Source organism: Jaculus jaculus, chromosome 4, assembly GCF_020740685.1.
Source record: "Jaculus jaculus isolate mJacJac1 chromosome 4, mJacJac1.mat.Y.cur, whole genome shotgun sequence".
Classification (NCBI taxonomy): Eukaryota; Metazoa; Chordata; class Mammalia; order Rodentia; family Dipodidae; genus Jaculus; species Jaculus jaculus.
In genome coordinates, this window is record NC_059105.1 from 10416600 (window position 1) to 10442509 (window position 25910).

Genomic DNA, 25910 nt, shown 5'->3' on the forward strand with positions numbered 1-25910 from the left:
ATATTTTTTTTCGGTAAAACTATGGATATATCTTCTCTAAGTCCACTGCTCGCTCGCTCTTACTCATCATGAACTGTAGGTTATTTCTAATTTTATATCCAAGCACTCACCACAAAGCAGGATATTAACAGTGTCCTGTGATCACAGCAAAGACAGGCAGACTCTTCCTTCTCTCTCTTGCCAGGACTGGAAATTGAACCCAGGGCTTTGCTCGTGCGAAACAAGCATTCTACCACTGAGCTACATCCCCAGCCTCAGTATTTTCTCAAGCTGGCCTACTCCTTATAAAACAAACAGTAAAATTCATTGTATATATTCATATACACAAAATGCCAGTGTATACTTAATATAAGGAAGGGGAAAGGTACCTTCAGAGCACAGAAGCTGTAGGATTCTGGAAGCAGACAGTTCCAGGTTCAAATCTCAGCTCCCTCCTGACTGTGTGACCTTGACGAGCTTGTCATTAGAACAACCGAGCTTACACTTCACCCTGTGCACTGATGGAGTCCACATCCATTCCATGTCAGCTAGGACTCACGAGAGGTGCCTCTCACCTCAAGTAGAACATTCCTTGCTTGAAGGCTGCCATTGTCTACACTTAGCTCAGGAATCAGTTATTCAGTCCTTATTGCAAGCTACTTATTCAAGTTCTTTCTCTCTGCTTCACAGAGGAAGAGTTAAGAGCATGTGATCTTGGGCTGGAGAAATGGCTTAGCGGTTAAGGTGCTTGCCTGCAATGCTAAAGGACCCAGGTTCGATTCCCCAGGACCCATATAAGCCAGATGCACAAGGTGGCGCATGTGTCTGGACTTTGTTTGCAGTGGCTGGAGCCCTGGCATGCCCATTTTCTCTTTCTCTTCCTCTCTTTCCCCCCCTATCAAATAAATAAATAAATAAATAAACATTAAAACATTAAAAAAGAGCATGTCAAGTGGGTTCAGCTAGCAAAGAGAGCACAGAGCCTTGGATATCAGGAGATGGTTGGGGTCACCAGGGAAGGCAGGATGTCAAGCAACCCCTAAAGGCAGGGTTAGGAAGCCTCTGTTTCCTCAACAGGCTGAGCCCCATAGCAAACACAGTGCTTTGTGGCCACCACACAAAGCCACTGAACCCAGTGGACCAAAGGGGCCTGGCTATCAACTGGTAGCAACTGGGCCAGAAGGAACAGAATCCAAGTCTTGGATGGCAGGCGCTCTGACTAAAGCAATGTCCCCTGATATCTCCCAGGCCACAGCAGGCTTCTTTGGCAAAGCTGATCCCAGCACAGTGAAAGGAGAGAGGAAGGGGTTGAGGGCAGCAAGGGGGTTTTAGAAAATTCCAGAAGCCAATATAGCATGTAGCCTCTCAGCTGTGACCTAATGGAGCACTTAACCGTGGAAGCTTGTCCCTCTCCTTCCCAGCACGGCGGGGTGGGGGTGGGGGCTCCCCTAGTCCTCACTTGCTGAAGGAGTGCTACTTTTGGGGCTTAATGGCCCTTCTCATGGCCCACTGAGGTTAGGCAGGCCAGGCATGCAGGAAAACAAAGGCACCCAGAGGCCAGGACCTTGGAAGGAGAAGGCACATTGGCAAGAAAATGCCCAGTCCCCTACAGGCCAGAGCCCCAGTTGGTCAGGAGACTAGGCCTTGGATAGGGCTACATCAAGATTGCATATAAAAGAGGGGACGACAAACTAAGACTGAAATGTGGGCCCCATGAAACAAGGAAGGTGGTGGGGCGATAGATAAGTAAGAGAACTGTGTGCTATATAAATGATTTATAAAGGGCCATAAGGTGCTTTTGGGAAGTGTATGCCTTTCCCAGCTCACCATCCATTCTCAGGAGTGCCTTTCACTTTTTAAAAATGTATTTTATTTTAGTTTATTGTATTTGTGTGAGGGAGAGAGAGAGAGAAAGAATGGAGATGCCAGGGCCTTTAGCCACTGCATACGAACTCCAGATCCATGTGCCACCTTGTGCACCTGGCTTACATGGGTCCTGGGGAATCAAACCTTTGGCTTTGCAGGCCACTGCCTTAACTGCTAAGCCACCTCTCTAGCCCCCTTTCACTTTCTTAATGAACTGTTTATTTCTATGACCTTCCTGTTTGTTTGTAGCACATTTCGTTGTTAAGATACAAGTGCCTGGAAACTTGAGGGTGTGGCCTACCCATGGATTTCAGCTGGGACACCATCCCCCAGAGGGACCAATGACCCACTCTTTGCCTCCGACCTTCTTTCTCCTGGGTTGCCTTGAAAATGTGCTATGAGGTCCCCAGGATGCTCTGGCCTGATGATCAAGTGTGAAAACTCTGGGACACTCAGTCCGGCACATGGGAGAAAGTGCTGGGTGCTCCCAGGAAACAGAGAAGGGAAAGGAGTGGTTGGGCCAGGGTGGCCGAACATATAGGGCACTTGTGATGCCACAAGGAGCCTTCCGAGTCAAGTAGGCAAGGCTCATTTTGGAGTGACTGGACTAGGGAAAGAAGCAACGTTTCACCATTAGAGGTGTGTGGGGGTAGTGAGAGGCCCTGGCGGGAGGGGCTTAGGAGAGAGTACTAGGTGAGACCACCACCTTCTGAACTCAGTGGGGCAGTCCCTTGGGCAAGTCTAGCTCTTGAATGCCCATTTTCTCTATCAAATGGGGCTGTGGTATATATCATACTTGGCATATAGTGGGTGATCAGTAGAGAGCAACTCGGAGAATTATATCTACTCTGGACTACACCTTCTTAGATGAAATGGTTGAGTTTTTTAAACTTTATTTACTATATACACATACTTATGTATGTATTTTTCATATATATATAAAGTATATATAGAGACATTAAAAGTAAATAAGATATATATATATATATATATATATATATATATATATATATATAATGCATACACACACATATACATTAGAGAGAGAGAAGGCGAGAAAGTGTGTGTCCTATAATTCAGGGAGGCCTTGAATTCCTGATCCTCTCGCATCTACATTCCGAGTATGTGCCATCATGTCCAGATGAGTTTTCTTTTCTTTTTTTAGACAATGGGACTTATTAAAATTTTATTTGGAGATAAAATCTAATTTCTCTTGGCTATTACTAGGTAAGTGTATTTCCTTTTGTTTTACAAACAGTGGGACAGAATCTGGGACAGCATCCAGCCCGGAATGGAGCCTTTGTGGAAACGCTGAGGGACTGACTTGCTCGTAGGCGAGGGGCCAGTCAAGCGGAGCCACAGTAAGGGCCACACTGGGTACCTTATATTGTCTTGGCAGGATGCCTCCTGACTTCGGGTCTGCATTTCATAGGGCAAACTTTTTTGTCCTGTTTTTCTTCTCTCTCTTTCTATGTGTACAAGTATGGCGCGTGTGTAAAGGTCAGAGGACAATTTCGGGTATCCACCTTGTCTGTGGCAGGGTCTCATTTCTTTGCCAGGCTAGCTGGTCCCGAGCTTCCTGGTGAGCCTCACCTCTGCCTTGCTTCTTGCCCCAGGCGTGCCGAGATTACGGACATTACCATCACAGCATCTGGCGTTACGTGAAGGCTGCGGATTCAGTTACTCACACATGCACGTCACGCACTTTATATTCTCAGTCATCTCCCTAGCCCTTCTTCTTCTCGAGACAGACTGTTACTCTGTAACTCAGGCTGGCCTCAAACTAATGTCCATTCTCCTGCTTCAGTTTCCCAAGTGCTGTGAGCCATCACACCTGGCTTTATTTGTTTTCTCTTGATAGGACACTAACAAGTAGAATAAAACCAAAGGGAAGGGAGATGAACAGACCTCACCTCAAAGCTCTGTAAAATGTGTAGTTTATGGCATCATTTCAGCAGATCCAACCTAATTTCATTCTTAAAGGTAATCTTGGGTTTCAAACACTTTTATACCTAGCTAAGCTTGGAGGTAGCCAGCCACCTACACACATAGGCTTGGTGAGGCATCAGAAGCAATAGTTGGGAAGAGCCAGCTGATGGCTTCTGTCCAGGAGGAAAATTCTGCTCTCTTTCCAGAATTCTGGTCTTGAGAGAGGGCAAGGGGAACAATAGGAAGTGAAGGAGAGCAGTGGAAAGTCAGTGTGTATGTCTTCCTATCATTATGGTCTTCTTTTATAGAGTGTCACTCTGTAGCCAGGCAGGCCTGAAATTCATGATCCTTCTACTTCAGTCTCCCAAAGTTCTGAGATTGCAAGTCTAGACCATCATATCTAGCTTCTGATCGACATGTTTTCTCTAATTTGTGAATCCCAGATTTTTATGGAGATGCATAAAATCATGTACGAATGACTATATGACATGAAGTTACTGATTAAACCGGGGACATGCAAGGGACTAATGGCGCAGGGCGGGGAGATGAAAGTGGAGACAGAATCAAAGTAGATCACATTCTTGTACAAGAATATCCCTGTGAAACTCAATGCTATGGACAATACAATACATCAATGAAAAAAAAAAAAAAAAAGGAAGGTGAGGAATCTGGTTTTCAGATAACGTGATAATTCCAGAGATCTAAATGAATTTGTTCAGAGGAGTTAGTTCTGAGGCTTTTTTTTTTTCTTTTTGTTTAATCTACACTAAAACCAATACTTTTCTTTATTATGTGTCAAGACCAAACTAATACACTGGGTATAACAGCCCCATAGAGACACTTACTTAATATTTAACTAAGACTAAATTACAGATTCCACTTCAGAGGGACCAGGAAGAATCCTTGACGCCTAATTCTATTGAATTTGATGCAAGTTATAGAGGGTTACAATCTGGCCATTGTTGGCTCTGCTTAAAGACTCATTAATCTCCAGCAAGAACCAACTTAACAAGCAGGGCAGGCTTTTGAAGTGACTGGTGGTAGCAGTTTAAACAAAGGATTAGGAGATAATCACATTTTGAGCCATCTTTTGTCACTAAGGCTGACCCCAGACCAGAGGTTGTAAGCGACGGGACAGGCAGGCCTGCTTCCACACCTCCTGCAGCAGGGGACAGACACACTTGCTCAGGAGACAAGCGGATGGCAGCCTGCCCACATCTGAACAGACTGCTGTCTTTAGACATGTCATCCCAAGTTCACCTCTCGAATTGCTTTATCAAAGCTTTATAAAACCCTACAACAAGACCCTCCACAGCTCCCAGGCACCATTTAAACATAAGCGAGAGCCCTGCCTTGTGCTCTTGGCTGGGTTAGCTGGCAGAGATGGAGAAAATGATATCATTCAAGTGGAGCTCTGCAGCCCCAGCTGATTTGTGGCGAAAGCCTGGGGTCAGAAGGGCTAGCGAGAAGGAACACTGTGCTTTTCTCATTTCCTCACTGCCAAGACTTGGCATCTGTAGAAAATGATGTGCATCTGCCAGGTGACTGAGCGCTGTCTTTCGGAAAGTTACGCTGGCGTACAAACAGCAGGGGATTACGAATGAGTCGCCAGTGGGTTTCATACGCATTGCAAGTGCTCTTGAGGAGAATCACAATGCAAGACAAAATCAGGGATGGCCTCAGAGCACTCGACAAAAGTGACCCATCTCTTTTTCAGTGTCATTCCACCTAACTTTTGCTTTCTTCCTTCACAGCATGCCTGGACTTCTATTAAGGAACGCGTAGCACACGTGCACGTGACTATGTTAAAAGCCTCCGGGGCTCTCTGGCCACGTCCCCCGCTCTTAAAGCTGGTGGGGAGAGGGGGAGGGCCAGAATCCTGAAACAGCTTGAACTAGGTTTCACTGCTAGCTAGCATTCCCGCCCAAGTCTCTCTTTTTTATTTTATTTTTTATTTTTATTTTTTTAATTTGAGAGCGACAGACACAGAGAGAAAGACAGATAGAGGGAGAGAGAGAGAGAATGGGCGCGCCAGGGCTTCCAGCCTCTGCAAACGAACTCCAGGCGCGTGCGCCCCCTTGTGCATCTGGCTAACGTGGGACCTGGGGAACCGAGCCTCGAACCGGGGTCCTTAGGCTTCACAGGCAAGCGCTTAACTGCTAAGCCATCTCTCCAGCCCCTGCCCAAGTCTCTTGATGTTTGAGAACCTGGTCCATGGTGCTACAGTCCTGTTTAATTCTCTCTTCTCATCTCCAGCACAGCTGTTTGGACCAACCCAGTATAGCTATTCTGAGGTACTAACCAGAGATAGATGGAATTGAAGGACCAAGCTACAGACCAAATTCAGTATGACTCTCTTGAAAACTGGAATTAAGAGATAAGCAAGCTGGGCTGGATTGCTGGCTTAGCAGTTAAGGTGCTTGCCTGTGAAGCCTAAGGACCCAGGTTTGATTCTCCAGTACCCATGTAAATCAGATGCACAGGGTGGCACATGCATATGGTTTGTTTGCAGCAGCTGGAGGTCCTGGCATGCCTATCCTCTCTCTCCCTCTGTCTATCTGTTTCTCTCTCTCTAATAAATAAATAAATGGAATTAGAAATAAAACCTTAAAAGAGAGACGGATAGGAAAGTTGAGGCTGGGGAGATGGCTCAGCAGTGTTTGGAGCCCCAGCACCCACACAAGATGGGGCAGACATGCAGTTTCACATGCATCCGCAATCCAATGTGACTAAGGCAAGGGAAAATGGAGTTGGGAGAATCCCAAAGACTGCGAGCGCCTTCCCAGTGCCATCTCAAACAAGGTGACTTTTGGGAATTCTAATTTGGGAACGCAGACATGGACTCCCCTCTCTCCCCACATCTAAGATTCTTTTGAATCCTGTCAGCCTGCATTCAGGGCCGTCTAAGAGGGAATGACTCAATGATTTGACACGTATTTTTCAGCTCTCTTAATGAAAAGCTCGTCTAGACTTTTTGGGATTAAAATACGTTTGGGGCTGGGCAGACTGCTCAGTGGATGGGAGCACTTGCTGGCAGGTACGAGGGCTTGTGGGGGCTGACAGCAGCCTGGGTTTGATGCCCAGCACCCATGTGCAAAGCTGGACACGGCCACACACATCTGCCACCCCAGTGCTGGGGAGAGGGTGAAGCAAGGAAAGTTGCTGAGGTGTACTGCTCTGTCTATTTAACCAGAAATGGCATCTCTGGGTGCAGTGAGACCCTCGATCTCAAGAGAACAACTTGGATCAAAGAGGAGGCTGCGCAACATCTTCCTCTGGCCGATGCACGCTCACACGTGGGGCACGCCCACACACATACCACACACAGTACACACAGGTGTGCCAAAAAGCCAATGGTATTTTTGGCTTGTCAAGGAAGGTAGATACACAATACCTAAGCAGGACATGGGGTTAAAAAATGTCATCAGGGCAATCCTGAAAGTCACGAGAGCAACAGAATAGAACTTGAGGCAAGCATGTTAGTGAGCATGCCCCTCTTAAGACAGACCATCTTTTCATGCTACTTCACTGGGTTTCTTGTGTGTGCGCCTGCTCTGCAGATGTGTGTGTTTGTGTGTGTGTGTGTGTGTGTGTGTGTGTGTGTGTGTGTGTGTGTATGGAGAGAGAGAGAGAGAGATTGGGGGGCACACAGAGAACAACCTCAGGTGCGGTTCCTTAGTCACAATCCACCTTTTTGGATACAGGATCTCTCATGGGTCCAGAACTTGCCAAGTAGGCTAGACTGGCTGAGCAGCGCGCCCATGGAACCACCTGTCTTTACCTCCTCGGTGCTGGGATTACAACTATGCGTCATCTCATTCAGGTGGGTTTTCTGTTTGTTTTGTTTTGAGGTAGGGTCATAGTCTAGCTAGGCTGACCTGGAGCTCATTCTGTAGTCCCGGGCTGGTCTTGAACTCACAGCGGCCCTCCTACCTCCTCCCAAGCGCTGGGATTAAAGGCGTACATCACCACACCCAGCTTTTTATTCTTTTTTTTTTTTCTTATGGGGGAGAGAAAGAGTATGTGAGAGAGAACTGGCACACCAGGGTATCTAGCCCTGTGCAATCGAACTCCAGACGCGTGCGCCACCTTGTGCCCACATGTCACCTTGCGTGTCTGACTTATGTGGGCTCTTGGGAGTTGAACCTGGGTCCTTATGCCTCACAGGCCAGTGCCTTAATGGCCAAGCCATCTCTCCCTCTCCAGCGCCCCCTCCCACATTTTTTAAAGTGGGTTCTGCGTATAAAACTCAGATCCTCAGTTTTTTGGGACTTTACTGGATGGGCTTTCCTCCCAGCCTTTAGGTGGGTCCTAAGAAACAACATGGTGGGTCCTGTCTGGCAGAAGAGGCCTAGGAGGCAAGAGCCGACCCGTCTGCCACTTACCTCAACGTGCAGTTTGTGCAGTCATTTAGCCTTTCTCTGTGTCATTATCAGCACCTGTACCACAGGCTAGTCACAAGAGCTGAGGGTGACTGGTAACATGGAATGAGGTAGTCTCTAAAATATTACTGCAGTCAATGTATCTAAACACTCTCACACAGAGTTCATTATTTTTATTTTTTAAGTTTTTGGTTTTTTGAGGTAGGGTCTTGCTCTAGACCACGATGACCTGGAATTCACTGTGTAGTCTCAGGGTGGCCTCAAACTCATGGCAATCCTCCTACCTCAGCCTCCTGAGTGCCGGGATTAAAGGCATGTGCCACCACACCCAGCTATTTTTTATCATTTTAAATAGTTACTGTTCCAATCTACAGAAAGATACTAACTGTTATGAAGTTCCAATAAAATAGATGCCAATAAAAGCAACGGAAAGATGTATAGTAAAACATGAAGCAGGAACAGCTATGTTGGTGAGAATAGCCAATATAGCCACAAGTTACATTATTTTAAAAAATATTTTATTTTTATTTACTTGAGAGAGAAAGGGTGCCGGAGAGAATGGGCACACCAGGGCCTCCAGCCACTGCAAACGAACTCCAGATGGATGCACCACCTTGTGCATCTGGCTTACATGGGTCTTGGGGAATCGAACCTGGGTCCTTAGGTTTTGCAGGCAAGTGCCTTAACCTCTAAGCTATTTCTCTAGCCCTGAATTAAATTATCTTTTAAAAGCACGAAAACCCAGAGAGAAAAGGCAGGAGGATCACAAGTCCTAGGTAACGTGAGTCTGGGCTACCTAACTAAAAACAAAACAAACAAAACCAAACAAGCAAGAAAACCGGTTGGGTCTTCATCAAATAATGATGATTCAATTAATATAAAATTCGACAAGAGGTTTGGCATTGCTGGATGCATCACTGCCTTCCAATGAATATGTGGTAAGGTAAGACATTTAAACTTACAAGGCTTCCAGCTTGGCCCCCATGCATGTCCTTAGCATGTATGCATCTCTGCCTGTGAAAGAGGCAGTCTCTAATTCGGGAATGTCTGTCACATGAATCAGCCGTCTCAGAAGGAAGCTGACTGTTCCTGGGGGCCCCCAAGAACAAGAACCTCATGGGGAATAAGCCCAGCAGTCCGGGGCTTGCTCTTCCCTTCTCCACCTCCAACACAGGAAGCCCAACCCCAGGGCTGTCCTGAGTGTCCCTGCGAGCTTGTCCCTTCCCAGTGCACGTTCCCACGCAGTGCACACCTACCTGATCTCTGCCCTTGAAGTGGGGGGAGCTCTTTCCACCTGGACCTGGTAGAAATGCCCACACCACGTCACCCAGCGCACACACCTGCTCCAACTGCTACAGTGGCCACAGAGTAACTACAGACCTCTGCTCAGGGCTTGTGGAGGAGACGGCACACCCACTTACGATATCAAGCATCAGGTCTCTAACCTCAGGATGGGGCGCAGGTTCTCCTGTCTCTGGCAAAGATGGTATTTAATTTCTCCTAAATGATTTGTTGTCTTGCCTCAAATAGGCCAACCACCTTGAAATAGCTCAATGTGTAAAATAACCAACACTGACCGTCAGAAAGTCCCCGTTCACACCTTCTTATGTATAAAGGTCTCCTAGGACCTTAGGGAAAATTTTCCCCCTCCATGGGGGAATAACTAGCCTTGAGCTGACTATGCACTTACAAGATATTTCTTAGCTATTCAAAGTATTTGATATCATCTGTGACACTTAACCATCATAAACAGTTCTGGGAGGATATATATATGAACCAAAGTTCCCAGAAAAGAGCCACATTTATGTGGAAGATTCTACAAGGCTCACTGACTGTGGAGAGTTGGGATCTGGGGATATGCTAGTCTCTCTAATAGCCATTCATTGCCCACCTCTGTACCTGACCCAAGATCCCTGTGCTTGCTGGGTAAACCTGTGGATAAACAGACCACTAGCTTCCATTGGCCCAAAAGCTAAGTCTGTCATGAGCTACCACCTAAAATCTCTAACAGAGCTTTTCCCAGTTTGCTATAACCTGATGTTACTATGAATATATTCGTCAAATTTATAATTTTGTTTTGCTTGGTAACTATAAAATTTCATTGATTTGTTCTACGTTAGGCCGTGCTGTTCAGGGTAACCTGAATCGGGACTGCATATTCCCAGGCCATGGTCACTAATACTTGGCTTATAGTAAATGATCACTTACTCCTTTTTGAGAGAAAGCTGTGTCTTGTATTGAATATAGTATGGAAATAAAATCAAACACCGTGGGTTTTCTAGTGTTGATAAGGAAGCGACTCCTCTGTCACCTGCACCCTCAGTGCCTCACTGCCCCAGCAGCCCCAGAAGTGGGCCTCAGAAGAGGAGCGGGACAACAGTCCCTTTATAATTGTGTTTGGAATTAAGGATCTTGTTCAGATGATGTGCACTGCTTTAAAAACGCAAGCCTGGGGCTGGAGGGATGGCTTAGCAGTGAGGGCGCTTTCCTGGGAAGGTTAAGGACCCAGATTTGAAACTCCAATACCGTGCCCAAGGTGATGCATGCACCTGGAGATGGTTTGCAGTGGCTGGAGGCCCTGGGGTGCCCATTCACTCCCTCTCTCTCTCTCTCTCTCTCTGTCTGCCTCTTTCTCTCTGTCATAAATAAATAAAATAAAGAGTACAAGAAATCTTTTTTAAAATGCAATCCTGCATTGAAAGCCTGGGGCATTCCATATGAAAAACAGGAGATCTGCAATTCTGGGCTCATGGTAACCTCGGGTGGAGCCCGGGGCGCTGCTCCTTCACGCCCTCGGGTGGCCGCTTGATGAATAACTCCCAGAACAACCTTCCAACCCTCCCAGGCAGTGTTTTCAGTCTGTCCTCTGCCCTGAATATTCCTTAATTCCTGGTCCCTGACCAAGTCCACTCTACCTGTTTCCCAAATGATAAAAACAAAAAGCCCACAGTAAGAAGTGACTCTTTTCAGTCCATACCTTGACCCCTCCTTCTGAACTTGGTTTTAAAGCAGACTCAGAGAAACCATTTGGCCTCCTTCACTAGCCGAACAAACTTTGATCCTAGAGTTAGCTGACCTCTGACTTCATCTTCAGTGACCGGTCACTCTGCCTTATCCTCTCAAATGGCAACTTGTCAGCCCTTGCACCTGCCGGGCCCTGAGCTCTGCATGTTCTCCGTGTACCTTCGCAGTGACTGTGGGGTGCACATTGCTGGTCTGTTACAGAGGAGGAAGGTAAGGCTGAAGCACAGGCCCACGCACATGGCCTGATCCCACAACCTGCACATTTGTGGTCTGCCTGGTTGCCTTGCAACTCCTCACCATTTCCTCAATTAAACAAACAAACCAGAAACCCCTGGGCCGAGCACAGTTAAGGGACAAAACAACGAGAGGGCGCTCTAGCTGTTACCCACACTTGTCCCTGGGGGTCTGTGCATCTCAGCAGATCCAGGTGTGTTACAGGTTCTCTGCAGGAAGGCTGGCTACCTTGGACATTGTTGCAGTCCGGTTCGCATTGCTGGTAGAAATCACCCAACCAAGAGTAGCTTCTGGGAAAAAGAGATTTATTTTGGCTCACAGGCTCGAGGGGAAGCTCCACGATGGCAGGGAAAAACGATGGCATGAGCAGAGGGTGGACATCACCCCCTGGCCAACGTAAGGTGGAACACAGCAACAGGAGGGTGTGCCAAACACTGGCATGGGGAAACTGGCTATAAAGCCCATAAGCCCGCCCCCAACAATACACTCCCTCCAGGAGGCATTAATTCCCAAATATCCATCAGCTGGGAACCTAGCATTCAGAACACCTAAGTTTATGGGGGACACCTGAATCAAAACCTGAATCAAACCACCACAGACATCTCCATCTCTCCAAGGTATGAAGACCAGTTACTTCCTACTGCTTTGAACCATGAGCCTACAGCCTCGAGTTTTGGATGTTGCTGAAATTTTACTAAAGTGGCCTCTTAGAGGCTGTGTTTCCTACTCCACAGGGATTCTCAGAGAGCTCTTTTGTTCTCTGCTCATCCTTTCTCTTTTCTTTGGCTTTCTTCACCTACGGGGAGGGGTACAATTGCAGGCTGGTTTGGTTTTGTAGATCACACAAGTTGTGCCTATGTTTCCTTTTTCCCAGTGCAAAATAGAAAACAAACTTCAGGGCTGGAGAGATGATTTAGTGGTTAAAATGCTTTCCTGTGAGGCCTAAAGACCCATGTTCAATGCCTCATATCCCACGTAAGCCAGACGCATGAGGTGATGCATGCGCACAGGTGGTGCATGTGTTTGGCATTCAATTGCTCTGGCTGGAGGCCCTGGCATGCCAATTCTCTCTCTCCCATAAAAAAAGAAAACAAACTTCATAATAAGTGGTTAAAAAAAAGGAAAGAACATATGTTCAAAGTGCTTGAAGTCCAAAGTCGGCAGTTGTCTTAGAAGTAGCAGTAGGCAGTAAAGAATAGTACTTACAACCCATATCATGACCAGCCTCCTGGACAAGTACGGGTCGATATTCCAGTGAGTGAAGGGCAGAAAGGTGATGTAGAACACTTCTTGACCCAAAGCAGCTGAAAGACGGAACAGGTAATAGTAGAAATAATTCTTCACAACATACTTCTCCACATATGCCTGAAAGACAGAAGGTGGAAAATCCTGTGAGTTCCCTCCACATGTCACTAAGGGGCCAGGTGTGAAAACTCTGAAGGACAGAAGGTGGATGATCCTGTGAGCTCCTTCCTCATGTCACTAAGGGGCCAGGCATGAAGACCCTGAAGGACAGAAGGTGGATGATCCCGTGAGTTCCTTCCACATGTCACTAAAGGGCCAGGTGTGAAAACCCTGAAGGACAGAAGGTGGACGATCCTGTGAGCTCCCTCCTCATATCATTAAGGGCAAGTGTGAAAACCCTGAAGGACAAAAGGGAGATGATCCTGTGAGTTCCTTCCACATGTCACTAAAGGGCCAGGTGTGAAAACTCTGAAGGACAGGAGGCAGACAATCCTGTGAGTTCCTTCCTCATGTCACTAAGGCCCACGTGTGAAAACCCTGAAGGACAGAAGGCCGACAATCCTGTGAGCTCCTTCTACATGTCACTAAGGGCAAGTATGGAAAAACACTGCCTAAAATTCACAGTCCTTAATGGCCAAGGCACTCCCTCCTCCCTTTACTGTGGTCTCCTTATAATCAGTGGGTACCTCTGTTAGACATCCAGCAACCCTGACTTTTCCACAGCACAGAATACATTTGCTGTTTGTAAAATTTGATAAGTTGCATCTAAGACAGAAGTACTGGGAAAAGTCACCCTGATAAACCAGCACCTGAGTAGACAAACCCCAGCCTTTCTCTCCTGTATTCAGGATGCTAGACATCCAGAGAAGGTGAAGTGTGGTGGAGTATTACACTGAAGTTTAGAGTGGCCAGGACTCCTGAAAGTAAACTAATATTGCTTGTAAAGAGAAAAATATCCTGAGCCTATACTACAGAATCTGCTCCTTCCTGATCTTTTACCTAAAGGAGTCCTCACAGTTGCTGGCTGGAGGCCAGACATATGAGAAGAAGGGTCTGGTCTTTCCTCATCTCTTCTTCCCTAAAGGAGTTCCCCCTTTCCTAGAAACCTGGCAAATTGCCTGGACACCTGCTGTGAGGACTAGACTCACTGGATCAGGCCCCATCCGTAAATTCCCATAAAAGAGCAGTCAAAGTCACCAGGGTGGGCTTTCTCTGTTCCGGGACACCCTCCCCCAGACACACACCTAGAACAGGAGCTTTGCTTTCTTTCCTTCTCTGAAGCTTTATAACAAAATCTTTGTTTTTTATTTTTAAATTATTTATTTGCGATAGAGATGGGGAGGGGAGAGGGAGGGAGGGAGGGAGGGAGGGGGGAAGGAGAGAATGAGCCCACCAGGGCTAAGCAGTGTACAGAGACTGCCCTGGTTACTGGTAGGGGTGGCACATCTCCCAAGCTGAAAGTGGGGTCTCTCTTTTTCATCAAGGATAAAGCTTACTGCTAAATGAATTCAGAGAGTATGTAAATAGATCCACTCTAAGTAAGAAACACGATAATGGAGCCACCTGGCACACACCTTTGATCCCAGCAGAGTGAGACTCTACCTCAAAAAAAAAAAGAAAGAAAGAAAGAAAGAAAAGAAAAAGAAAGATGATAATGTATGAAATGATTTCTTAGCTTTTCTAGGTACATGATAAAATAACTCAAGAGACAATATTCATCACCAAATTCTTGGAGGTTATAGTTATTCTAGTCAAGTGTAAGTGCCTGTCTTTTTAGAAAAAGAATCTGTGATTTCCTTGCAGAACATGTCCAGTACTTCAATATAGCTTGGGAAATAACCAGAATTTCATTTCCTCACTGGGAATGATTAGAGAGATGAGAAACAAGGGTCAGAAACAGAATTGGTGAGGAAAGGAGAAGTGCAGCGTGGTGATCTTGAATGTAGTGTTCCCCGGGTGTTAGTGAGGAAGTTTCCTCCTTGTCCTCACCTAGCAGAGCATTTGGGAGGTGGAGCCCTGCTGGAGAGGTGTGCCACCTAGGGTGGCCTTGGGATTAAGTCCAGCTCTGTGGGTTCAGTGATCTCATGCTTGCTGCTGGGGGCTGTCGTGAGGAAGTGAGCCAGCTTCCTCCACAATGATGACACTTCCCCCTGAAATTTGTAAGCCTGAAATAAACCCTTTTCCCATAAGCTGCTTCTGCTTAGGTGTTTGTCCCAGCAACAAGAAGATGACTGCAGCGGGCAGTCAGGAAAAGAACAATAACAGCCGAAAGAAAGGAATCCATGCCCCAGAATTCTACTTCCACCTTCCCCCAGCAGGCCACATGTAAAGGGCAGATGGTCCAGGAGCTTGAGGCACTGTTTGCAGGGTGCTTGCTTAGGAGACAAATTAGCAGGTCATTGTTTACAGAAAAGAACAAGAAGGCATTGGATGTGTGGGTATGAGGCAGGATAGAAAGATGGAAAGTCCTAGAGACATGATAAAGGAGAAGGGGACTCTGGCCAAAGCCTCTTACCAGAAGGAAAGCAAGAAGCCAGCACAACTAGCAAAGCTGAAGGATCTTCTGCCTTCTCAGCTGTAAGCCTGTACTTTTCCAGGAATCTCACCACTCCTTCCTCACCCCCTCAGCCCTCCACTCCTCCCTCACCCCCTCAGCCCTCCGCACCTTCCTCTCTCCCCCATTCCCAGCAGCAGCTGTCAGAATGGTTCAGTGATCAGGTTGAAAGCCACCGATCTAGTCTCTCCAGGCCAGGTATCTCCTTTCTGTTGTTAACCTTTGGCTCTGAGCACACAGAGGGGATTTGATAAACTCAAGAGTCAATGTTTCTGCAAGGTCATATTACATGTTTGCATTGTTTTTTCACATGTAAGTTTTCTTCCAAAGGTCAAGTTCAAGATACTCCACTATCTCACAGGAGCCGAAAAGACGTCCTCAGGGCGAGGCTGGCCATCTGCGTCTCTAAGCAGCGATCTGTAATTGCTGAAAGCAGGGGGAAATGAAGCTCTTCCAGGCCCACTGTAAAATGGCTTTAAGCCCCCAAAGCTCCTTCACAGAACACAGCAGCAGTCTGTCTTTTGCCATGGCTTATCAAAGTTATTAGAATTTGAAGTTCTTAATTGGGTTTAATTTTTATCATAGAACCAGGCAATGCTTCATTCCTCAAAATAGAGGGTAGTTCTAATGTCCCCTGCAGAAGAGGTTGGCTTTGCAAAAAGAAGATGACTTTGAGAAAGCAGAAACAAAAGCCAAACATGGACTGACCACTTCAAGACTACTTTCCTTATAAGGCAGGGACAGGGAAAGGAACAATAGGAAAACAACCTACGAGTTACCATGAAGTTAGTACTGGAGAGAGGGGGAGGAGGGAGGGAGAGGATTACGTACAGCGGGGGAAACTCATTGTTAGGGTGGCGGACAGTGGCTTGTTTAAAAAAGTTCACTATTTTCTACTTAACCCAGATGTTTCAGAATGCCAAATAAAACTTATTTTTTTTAATTAATTTTATTTATTTATTTGAGAGCGACAGACACAGAGAGAAAGACAGATAGAGGGAGAGAGAGAGAATGGGCGCGCCAGGGCTTCCAGCCTCTGCAAACGAACTCCAGACGCGTGCGCCCCCTTGTGCATCTGGCTAACGTGGGACCTGGGGAACCGAGCCTCGAACCGGGGTCCTTAGGCTTCACAGGCAAGCGCTTAACCGCTAAGCCATTTCTCCAGCCCCAGAATGCCAAATAAATAGCTTAACTCTAGGGGAATGTTAGCATGAGCAGCTCTATTTTGATTTTTAAAATGGATTTATTTATTTATATGACAGAAAGAGGCAGAGAGAGCGAGAGAGCGAGAGAGCAAGAGAGAGAGAGAGAGAGAGAGAGAACGAACCAAGGCCTATAGCCATTATAAGTGAACTTTAAAGATGCATGTGCCACCTTGTGCATCTGTCTTTATGTGGATACTGAGGAATCAGTCTTGGGATGCCAGGGTTTGCAAGCAAGCACCTTGAATCACTAAGCTATCTCCTGAGCCCTGAAAAAGGTTTTTGCACCACTTCAGGCCTCTGGCTTCGAGTCACAGTCTTCCTCTGAGAAGAGAAGCACCTATCTCTATGGTCTCTCCTAAAATGAAGACAGCATTGACTTGTACATTTACAAAAATGTTTCTAAGAGCATCACATTAAGATAAATGACTCTGGAAACTCTAAACGTTTTTGTGAGTATAGAACATGTGATGTGGTGTAGTGGTGTGTGTGTGTGTGTGTGTGTGTGTGTGTGTGTGTGTGTGTGTGTGTGTATTAGGAGTGTGTGCATCGGAGGCCAGAGGTTGATGTTGGCTATCTTCCTCAACTGCTATCCATCTTGTTTTTGGAGACAAGGTCTCTCCCCAGTTCAGATAGAGTAGCTAGCCAGCAGCCCTGGGGATCTTCCCATGACTGTGTGTGTGTGTGTGTGCACGCAAATGCACACAGCCTGTGCGTGAGGGTGAGGAGAGCCCGGGAGAACAACAGGCGTCCTCCTCCACCTTTCACATTGGTACCTTGAAATGGACTCTCTCACTGAAGCCAGAGCTGCCATTTTAGGTCACACTAACTGACCAGCGAGCCCCAGTGACTCTTCTGTCCCTGCTTCCCATCAGACATATGTGGCCATGCCCAACTTTTTATGTGGGTGCTGAGTATTGAACTCAGGTGGTTTTAGGCCCTTGTGTGTGTGTGGACTGTTGTCATTTCTAGCTACATCTACAATAAGGTGCAACAAGGTGGTCAGCCTTCACAGACTGGCGCGCTCTTTCTCATCGGCTCCTGAGGTGGGCCCCACGGCCGTCCAAGATCATTCTCAAGGTGGACGACACTTCAGGTACTCAGGACTGCACGAGGAGCCGGGCCCCAGCCCGCCACAGCACACTGACCAGACAGTTATGGAGGCCAGAGGGCCACTGGAAAAATTCCTTCTCAGCGCAGTGGTGTCCCCAGACAGAAGATCAAGTTTCAAAGACTCACTCTCAAACTTGACACAGCTGTTTTTGCTGACTCACGCTCTGTATTTGCTGCCAGAATTTCCAGCCAAAAGCCTAGAGATTGGGAGGGGCAAGCTGAAGACCAGGACCCGAAGAGAATGGCTTGGCAAGGCTTGCCTTCTCCTCCCACTTTCTGAGAGGCTGGGCTTTAATGGTCTGCTCTTGAACTTGGCACTGGTGGACTATTTCTCCAAGCTATAAGATACCAACTAGAATGCAAATATGCCAGCAACAAATCCAGCGGTTCCTAACTTCAAAGGGGAAAAAAATTAAATGGCAAATTTACACTGAGGTCGTATCTCCATGGACCGTGCATTGACTGAGTGACAGACCACGGACAAGATCGTTTCCTTTAGCAGGAAGTGCTGGGGGACATCCCACCAGGCTGATGTGCTGCAGGATGACGCACAAGGGCCAAGGGGAAGTGAAGCGAGGAGGATCGCACAGCCTGTGGGACAGCTAGCCTAACGTTCCCAGCGGGAAACAAGAGACCCTCTCCCAAGCAAGGGGGAAGAGGACCAACACCCAGAGCTGTTCTGGGTGTGACCTCCACACACCCACTCTGTGACATGCAATGCACTCCCCCCTCCACACATACATCACACCACACACACGATTTAAAGCATAAAGATCTTTTAAAAGGAAGTTTAAGCTGGGCATGGTGGCGCACGCCTTTAATCACAGCGCTTGGGAGGCAGAGGTAGGAGGATCGCCATGAGTTCAAGGCCACCCTGAGACTACATAGTGAGTTCCAGGTTAGCCTGGGCTAAACCCACCCTCGAGAAACCAAAAAATAAAATAAAGTTTAACTTAATCTACCCTTGTGAGACTAAACTTTTGGTTCAGGGACAGTGGGATGCCTTCATTTTTCTATTTTCTTTCTTTCATTTTCTTTGAATTCTTCAATGGACTGGGGACACAGTTCAGTGGTAGATAGTATGTTTTGCATGAGCCTGACTTCAAGCCCCAGAATCAAAAATGTCAATAAATAAAAATAGAACTAAATTTGGGGGAAAATATCATTTGCAATGCTGAACTGAACAGTCTTGTGGGACTCTACCGTGAGGTCAGCAAGTCCTGCCCTGAAATTACACATCTATTCACCAGCATGCTCCGGTCACTTTTAATTATTCTTACTTTTTTTTTTCTTAATATTAGGAAATCAAGACTTTCCAACCTCTGAAGACAATGGCATGATGATTACCAAGAGAGATGACAATGTCCCTTGGAGGGAACAAGAGAAAGAACACAAGTGAGCGAAGGTTTCTTCTTTCATCTTGAGTCCAGCTAGGGTTACAAGCTGGGCGCTCTAACTGCCGTCTGCTCCGAGGGTGGGCGATTAAAATTTCAGGATGGCGAGACCAAAAGTCAATAAAGCACAAGGACGACTTCTTGGAACAAAGCTGAAAAGGGAACTGCACACTAATCACTTCCGTCTGCTTCGCTGGCATTTGTCAGAATCGCTCAGGCCGGGTCCAAGAATGCCAGGGAGCTTAGCTTCGTGGGGACTGAGCGTGGCCTAGTGTGCTTTTGCAGAGGGTGGAGTTTCTTACAGCCTTCTATCCAGACAGCCTGACACACGGCTTTCCTGCAGCTGCGCCTGTCAGATCCGAGCCTGTGCTCTGAACATCTGACATCTTCTCTGTCTTCTCAGGGGCAAGTAACTGCGGTGGGCATCATTAGCACAGGTGAGCCGAGTGACTGTGGTGGGTGTCATTGGGATAGGTGACCCGGGTGACTTGTGGGTGTCATCAGGATAGGTGAGATAGGTGAGCTGAGCGCCATGAGGAAACAGGAGCTGAGGGACTTGGATGGGTGGTCAGAAAAGAGATGCTGAGGGACTGTATGGGTGTCACCAGGACAGAGGACCCACGGCTACCAACTGGGAGAACCGCAACAGTGCCAGGCAGTGATCCCGGTGGCCCATGAGGTTGTACCAGAGTCCAAGAACGGGCCTAGCCATGGGACACGATGCTGCGTCCAACTTTAAAGCTTCAGGCTTGAAAACAAGGTGAAAAACCAGGAAGTGGGTGAGAGAGGTTAGAGGCGCACCCGGCACCTGGCAGGCCTCCATCCAGAGAACACAGGCATGGCCTGAGCAAGGCTTCCCTCCACGGACCAGGAGGGCAGCAGGGGGTGATGCAAAGAACAGAAATAACCAGCGTCCTTTCCACAGGGAGAGGACAGCCAGCTACCCTTCAGGTTTCCAAAATGGCTTAAGAACTGTTTTTCAAAACATTTTTGGAACCGCTGAAACCCGAAACATTGTCACAAACATTCTTCCATTTAGTTGTTAAACACTTGTGTGTTCAGGGGATTTTTGCTGCAGATGTTTCTGATTTCGTTGATATTAACTTATCAAAATGACATTTGGAAGAGCAAGATGATGTTCAAGGAGTATGAACTTGGGTTCATTCATTCTAATCCAGGAATTCCACCTCACCCACTCCCTGCCCCAGCCCCGAGGTGCACACCCAAGGCAGACTTTGGAAGGGTCACTATCTCTTCTCACCCCATAGGTGTCCCTGACCACTCCCAGTTCCCCTTAAAGAATTTGCTCTTTACCCCAGTCACCAAACCCAGGGCTTTTATGATGCTAAGTTCTACCATTGAGCTGCCCTCACCCACTCAAAAACATTCCCCTCCCTCCCTCCTGTTTGTTTTTTCTTTCCATTTTTGGACTGTTGGTGAAGAGGTTTTGTTGGATGGAGGTTATGAGTTACGGATAGGTAGACAGGAGTATAAAGGCTAGATGAGGAAACAGGGCTGAAGAGGAAATGAGGTAGAAGAGGAAAAGGGGTGAAGAGGAAACGGGGTGAAGAGGAAATGGGGTGAAGAGGAAACAGGGTAAAGAGGAAATGGGGTGAAGAGGAAATGGGGTGAAGAGGAAACAGGGTAAAGAGGAAATGGGGTAGCTTCATCTATTGCTCTTCTGCTTATTTCCCTGAGTTGAGTCTCGCTGAACCTGAAACTCACTGTTTTTGGTTTCTTTGACTGGCCAACCACGGAGCCCTCGTGATTCTCCTGTCTTGGCCCCAGGGGGTGGGGAGTTTACATGTATGCTGGGAATTGGACCCAGGTTCTCACACTTGTACAGTGAGTGCTCTTAACACCAAGCCGCCCCCGCACCTTGCTTTATTTTTTGCATAGTCACTATGTGACCTGGACTGGCCTCAAACCTTACTCAGCCTCCATAGTGATTACAAGAATACACCATCATATTTGCTTTGACCCCCACAAGCATTTTCTTTTCTTTTAACTTTAATTTATTTCTTAGAGAGAGAAAGAAAGAGTGAATGAAAGAGGGAGAAAATGGGCATGTCAAGGTCTTCAGCCACTGCAAACAAACTTCAGATTCATGTGCCACCTTGTGCATCTGGCTTATGTGGGTAATGGGGAATCAAACCTGGGTCCTTAGGCTTCATAGGCAAGTGCTTTAACCTTTCTTAACATCTCTCTCTTTCTTCCTTTCTCCTTCTTTCTTTCCTTCCTCCTTTCTTTCTTTCTTTTGTGTGGGGGAGGTTCAAGGTAGGGTCTCGCTCTAGCCCAGGCTGACCTGGAATTCACTATGTCGTCTAAAGCTGGCCTCCAGCTCAGCTCACAGCAATCCTCCTCCCTTTGCCTCCCAAGTGCTGGGATTAAAGGTTACTATGCCTAGCTATCACAAGCGTTTTCTAAAGTTTTAAAATAAACCAGTGAAATGTAGGAAAGTTACTCAGGCACGTAAGAGTGTTCCTCTTTGGTAATATTTTCTATGTTGAGTGCAGACATTTGGGTTAATGGAAGTAAATCTGAAAGCTGATTGATTTGCTCCTGAAGTCAAGCTTTTATCTGAGAACCTTCCACTTTCTAGTTTATTTGAGCTATACAGCACGGACTTTTGAGCTTGATGTCTTTTTTTATTTTACAGAGAACGAGTGAGCGCGTGAGAGACACAGATCAGTCTGTCACGTGACCAGGTGTGTGTCACAGAGGAGGAAGCACAGGTGTAATACTGTGTCATCCCGTTTTTTATTATTTATTTATTATTATTATTTTTATTATTTATTTATTATGCAAGCAGAGAGAGAGAGAGAAGGAGAGAGGAGACAGACAGAGAGAGTGGGCACACCAGGGTCTCTTGCCACTGCAAAGGAACTCAAGATGAGTGCATCTGGCTTTACATGGATACTAGGAATTGGACTGGGGTCACTAGGCTTTGTATGTGAGCACCTTCACCACTAAGCAATCTCTCCAGTCCCACCGTCCTTTTCTTAGATCCAGCCCTCCACTTTCCAGAGTTCTCTGGGAACCCAGACTGGTGAAGATAGGAATTGGGAGGGGCTTTCCCTCCTTGGTCTGTCTGGCTTCTTAGAGAGATTTTCATTATTTCACAGCGGACATGTGTGGTCCGACACACATGTGACAGGTCCAGGAGTGTGGTGGTTTGATTCAGGTGTCCCCCATAAACTTAGGTGTTCTGAGTGCTAGGTTCCCAGCTGATGGAGATTTTGGAATTAATGCCTCCAGGAGGCAGTGTATTGCTGGGGGCGGGCTTACGGGTGTTATAGCCAGCTCCCTCTTGCCAGTGTTTGGCACACTCTCCTGTTGCTATTGTCCACCTTATGTTGGCCAGGGGGTGATGTCCACCCTCTGGGCATGTCATCATTTTCTGCTGCCATCTAGGAGCTTCCCCCTCGAGCCTGTAAGCCAAAATAAACCTCTTTTTACCCACAAGCTGCTCTTGGCTGGGTGATTTCTGCCAGCAGTGTAAACCTGACTGCGACAAGGAGGGACACAGCGGAGGTGGAAGGACACTTTTCCCCAGAGGTCTTGCTTTTTCCGCACCCCTCCCAAGTCTTGTCTACATAAAAAAATACCTTGGGACATTCAATCAATTTCCGTCACATTTTCAAATTGTAGCTGTCCCACTGTAAGGTTATGCCTAAGGAAGTTTAAAGCCACTGGTCTCAAAAATAAACTCAGGAAGAGCTTTGAAACTGTGTGCTCCCACATGAAAGAGACCTCAGGAGAAATCCATGTGGAGCAGGACAGTGTCCACCCACCCTGCCCGTCACTGGCCCTCAGAGGTCTTTGTACCTTGTGAATTTTTTTCTTTTGGTAGCTTTATGTTTGAGATAAACGTTTGGACCTTTATGTAATACATTTTCTTTCCTGTACCTGCTTACCACTTTTTGTTGTGATTAATACATTTCACTTGAGGCCATCTGAAATTTAAAAAAAAAAAAAAAAAACTATGTAAAAACAAAGCCCCAAATCACCCAATGTCCCATCCTTCAGACTCAGTCCCTTGGACATTTCACTGTCTTTGCCCAGTGCACACACATAAGTAGTGGTAGATATTTGAATGGAATTGTGATTGCACTGATCTTAGAATTTAGAGTATTATTTGTTACATTGTGAGCATTTCTCTGGGTCTCTAGATGTTTTAGTTTTAGCTAAAAACTTAGGTAGACATTTTGGTTTTAGCTTGGCTTGATTTTTCCCCCCACTTTTTAGCTCCCCTTTCTCCTTCACCCTTGTAACAGAGGATCCAAGAGCTGCCAGGGACAGTAAAGCCGCCCCTGGGTAGTGATGTGAGAAAGAATCTTATCGTCTAAGAACCTTTTCCCCAATGTTCCCTGCCTGTATCTATTGGGGCTCATGGAGGCGCCATTTCCTTCAGCCCCCTCTCCTCACTCACTCCCTACCCTGTCCCAGACCAGCACCCACACTGACATGATCCCTGTTTGAAGTTTCCCCAGAACCTTAACTCTCTCTTCCATGCTTTCTGCATCCTATGCCCCTTCCCTGACTGTTATGGAGCCCAATCTGGCCTCAAACTTTCCATCTTCCTGCTGCAGTCTTCTGGATGTTGGGATTAAAGGAGTGTGCCACCATGCCTGGCTCGTTTTCTTTCGTGTTTTACAAAAGCTCCTGGGGTATACTTTAAGTCTATCTGAGGTCCACAGCTCATAGAAACTCTACTGGAAAAAAATAAAGTAACGTGGGGATGAGCATGGCCCACAAGGGCCACGGGGGCAGAAGCAGAGGCAGGGGGACTGGCCTCTAATCTACCCCATAGCAGGCAAAGCCAAGTCCTCTGTGGTTTGTCAGCCCTGAGACTTGTGCACGAGCCAGTGGCCCACTCCATCTGCTCCTGTCTCTGGCTGAGTTAACTGGACAGAGGAAACCTCAGGGGGTCTGTCTTTGGGATTGTCTTGTGTCTTGGGTCCAGTGCTATACCTACTCAGAAGTTTGAGCTTTCCCCCAATAGGAGTGTCCTTACCTAGACCTTTGGGAGGCTAACTGAAGCCTACATGTTTGTGCAGTACATGCTCAATATATAGTAGTTGTGTTTGCATTGTTTTCTTAACAATGTAAAATGAAAGAAAATTCTAGAAGAATATGCATTATAGTGGAATGCATAGAAGACAAAAAAAAAAAAAATCAAATTGGTAATAAGAGAAAAGATCACAGAGGGCCTGGCAGTTAAGCAGCTTGCTTGTGAAGCCTTAGGACCCGGGATCAATTCTCCAGAAACCATGTTAAGCCAAAGATCCACAAGTCCACGCATGCGCACAACATGGTGCACACATCTGGAGTTTGTCTGCAGTGGCTAGAGGCTCTGGTGTGTGTGTTCTCTCTCTCTCAAATAAAATTTAAAAAAAAAGAGAATGTTTGAGCTGGTGAGCATGGTGGTGCACACTTAAAAAAAATAAAAAGGTCACAGAAGAAGAGGTGGTTTCTGTCTTTTTCAGTTCAAATGTGTCTCAGATGTCAGACACAATGGCACATGCCTATCCACCACTTCTTGCATGATGTCTTCAGAGGGAGTGACTACTTACAGCCCATTTCCCATCACAAATAAAGGCTGGAACGCAGAGAGCCTCATGGGCCATCCTGGAAGGTTTCTGTGTTGGCTCTTGGCTTTGCCATGTGGGACCTGATGATACAGTTATTTAACAGGAAACCACAGGAACAAAAACAATTTGATGAAACCCAGAGAAAGTGAGCCTTTCTTTTATGGATGATAACTGAATGCCACAGGTCGAGCCCCGACCCACCCCAGCCACTCCTGCAGGCTCTGAGTTGTGACTCAGCTTGCCCCGGTGCCTCGTGCGTGGGACCCTCCTCTGTAAACAGGGGCTGCAGGTCCTGTACCTATGGAAACAGCGCCCGGAGACAGGCAAGCATGGAGAATGTGGTTCTCATTTCTTCTCACAAAAGGATCATTTCCTGAAAGCACCGGGTGACCCAAGCTGACGGCCCCAGTGTGGCAGAGATGGTCAGAGGACTGTGGCTTTGCAGTGTTGGCAGGGAAGGGAAGCAGACCACCTCAGACTGCCTCTGGCTCATACAGGCACTGATAAACTAGGAAAATCATGGATTGGAAGACTTGGGATGTAGAGAAAGAATCCCGAGGGTTCTCACAGCTCTCCTGTCAGCATGGTGATGGAAGTCCTTGTACGCAAAACCCTGGCATCTTAACTCAGTTACGTTCATTTTCATTCTCCCTCCCTCTCTTTCTCTCAATCACTCTCTCTCTCTCTTCATTACTTTCTTCTCCTCTCCTTCTATACCATAGTGGGAACTGGCCATGTAAGCCCGTTCTAAATCTCCTTGACAACTGAGATGGAGTTGCTCTGAGTAAAAGGATGACTTCAGAGTCATCCACATCCTTCTGTTTTTATTTTGTTTTGTTTTTCTAGGTAGGGTTTCATTCTAGCCCAGGCTGATCTGGAATTCACTGTGTAGTCTCAGGCTGGACTTGAACTCACAGCAATTCTCCTATCTCTGCCGCCAGAGTACTGGGATTAAAGTGTGCACCATCAGGCCTGGCAACTTTATCTCGTGTGTGTGTGTGTGTGTGTGTGTGTGTGCGCGTGTGTGTGTATGTGTGTGCGTGTGTGTATATAATTAATTTGAGAGAGAAAGTAAAAAGCAGAGAAAGAGAGACAGGGAGAGAGAATGGGCATGCCAGGGCCTCTAGCCACTGCAAACAAATTCCAGATGCATGCACCATCTTGTGCATCTGGTTTACATGGGTCCTGGGGAACCAAACCTGGGTCCTTATGCTTGACAGGCAAGTGTGTTAACAACTAAGCCATCTCTCCAGCCCTTCATTCTTTTTTGAAAAAGCTAAGCTTTGCAGTTCTGGGGCCCCAGTCAAGAGGCCCCACATATAATAGTCAAGTTGCATATCATTGAATTGCATCCACTGGTCTTCACGAAGCATTGTGCAACGCTGACCCCTGCG

General features: G+C 46.8%; 1 protein-coding gene across 1 annotated transcript in view; it reads right to left on the reverse strand.

Annotated features, from left to right (window-relative positions):
• Positions 1-25910, reverse strand: part of Sgpp2 (sphingosine-1-phosphate phosphatase 2) — a 127945-nt gene that overhangs the window by 57791 nt on the left and 44244 nt on the right. Inside the window, exon 2 of the mRNA XM_045148006.1 lies at positions 12621-12779. Coding sequence (XP_045003941.1) covers positions 12621-12632 — 12 coding nt within the window. The 5' untranslated portion in view covers positions 12633-12779. The remainder of the gene's footprint in view (positions 1-12620; positions 12780-25910) is intronic.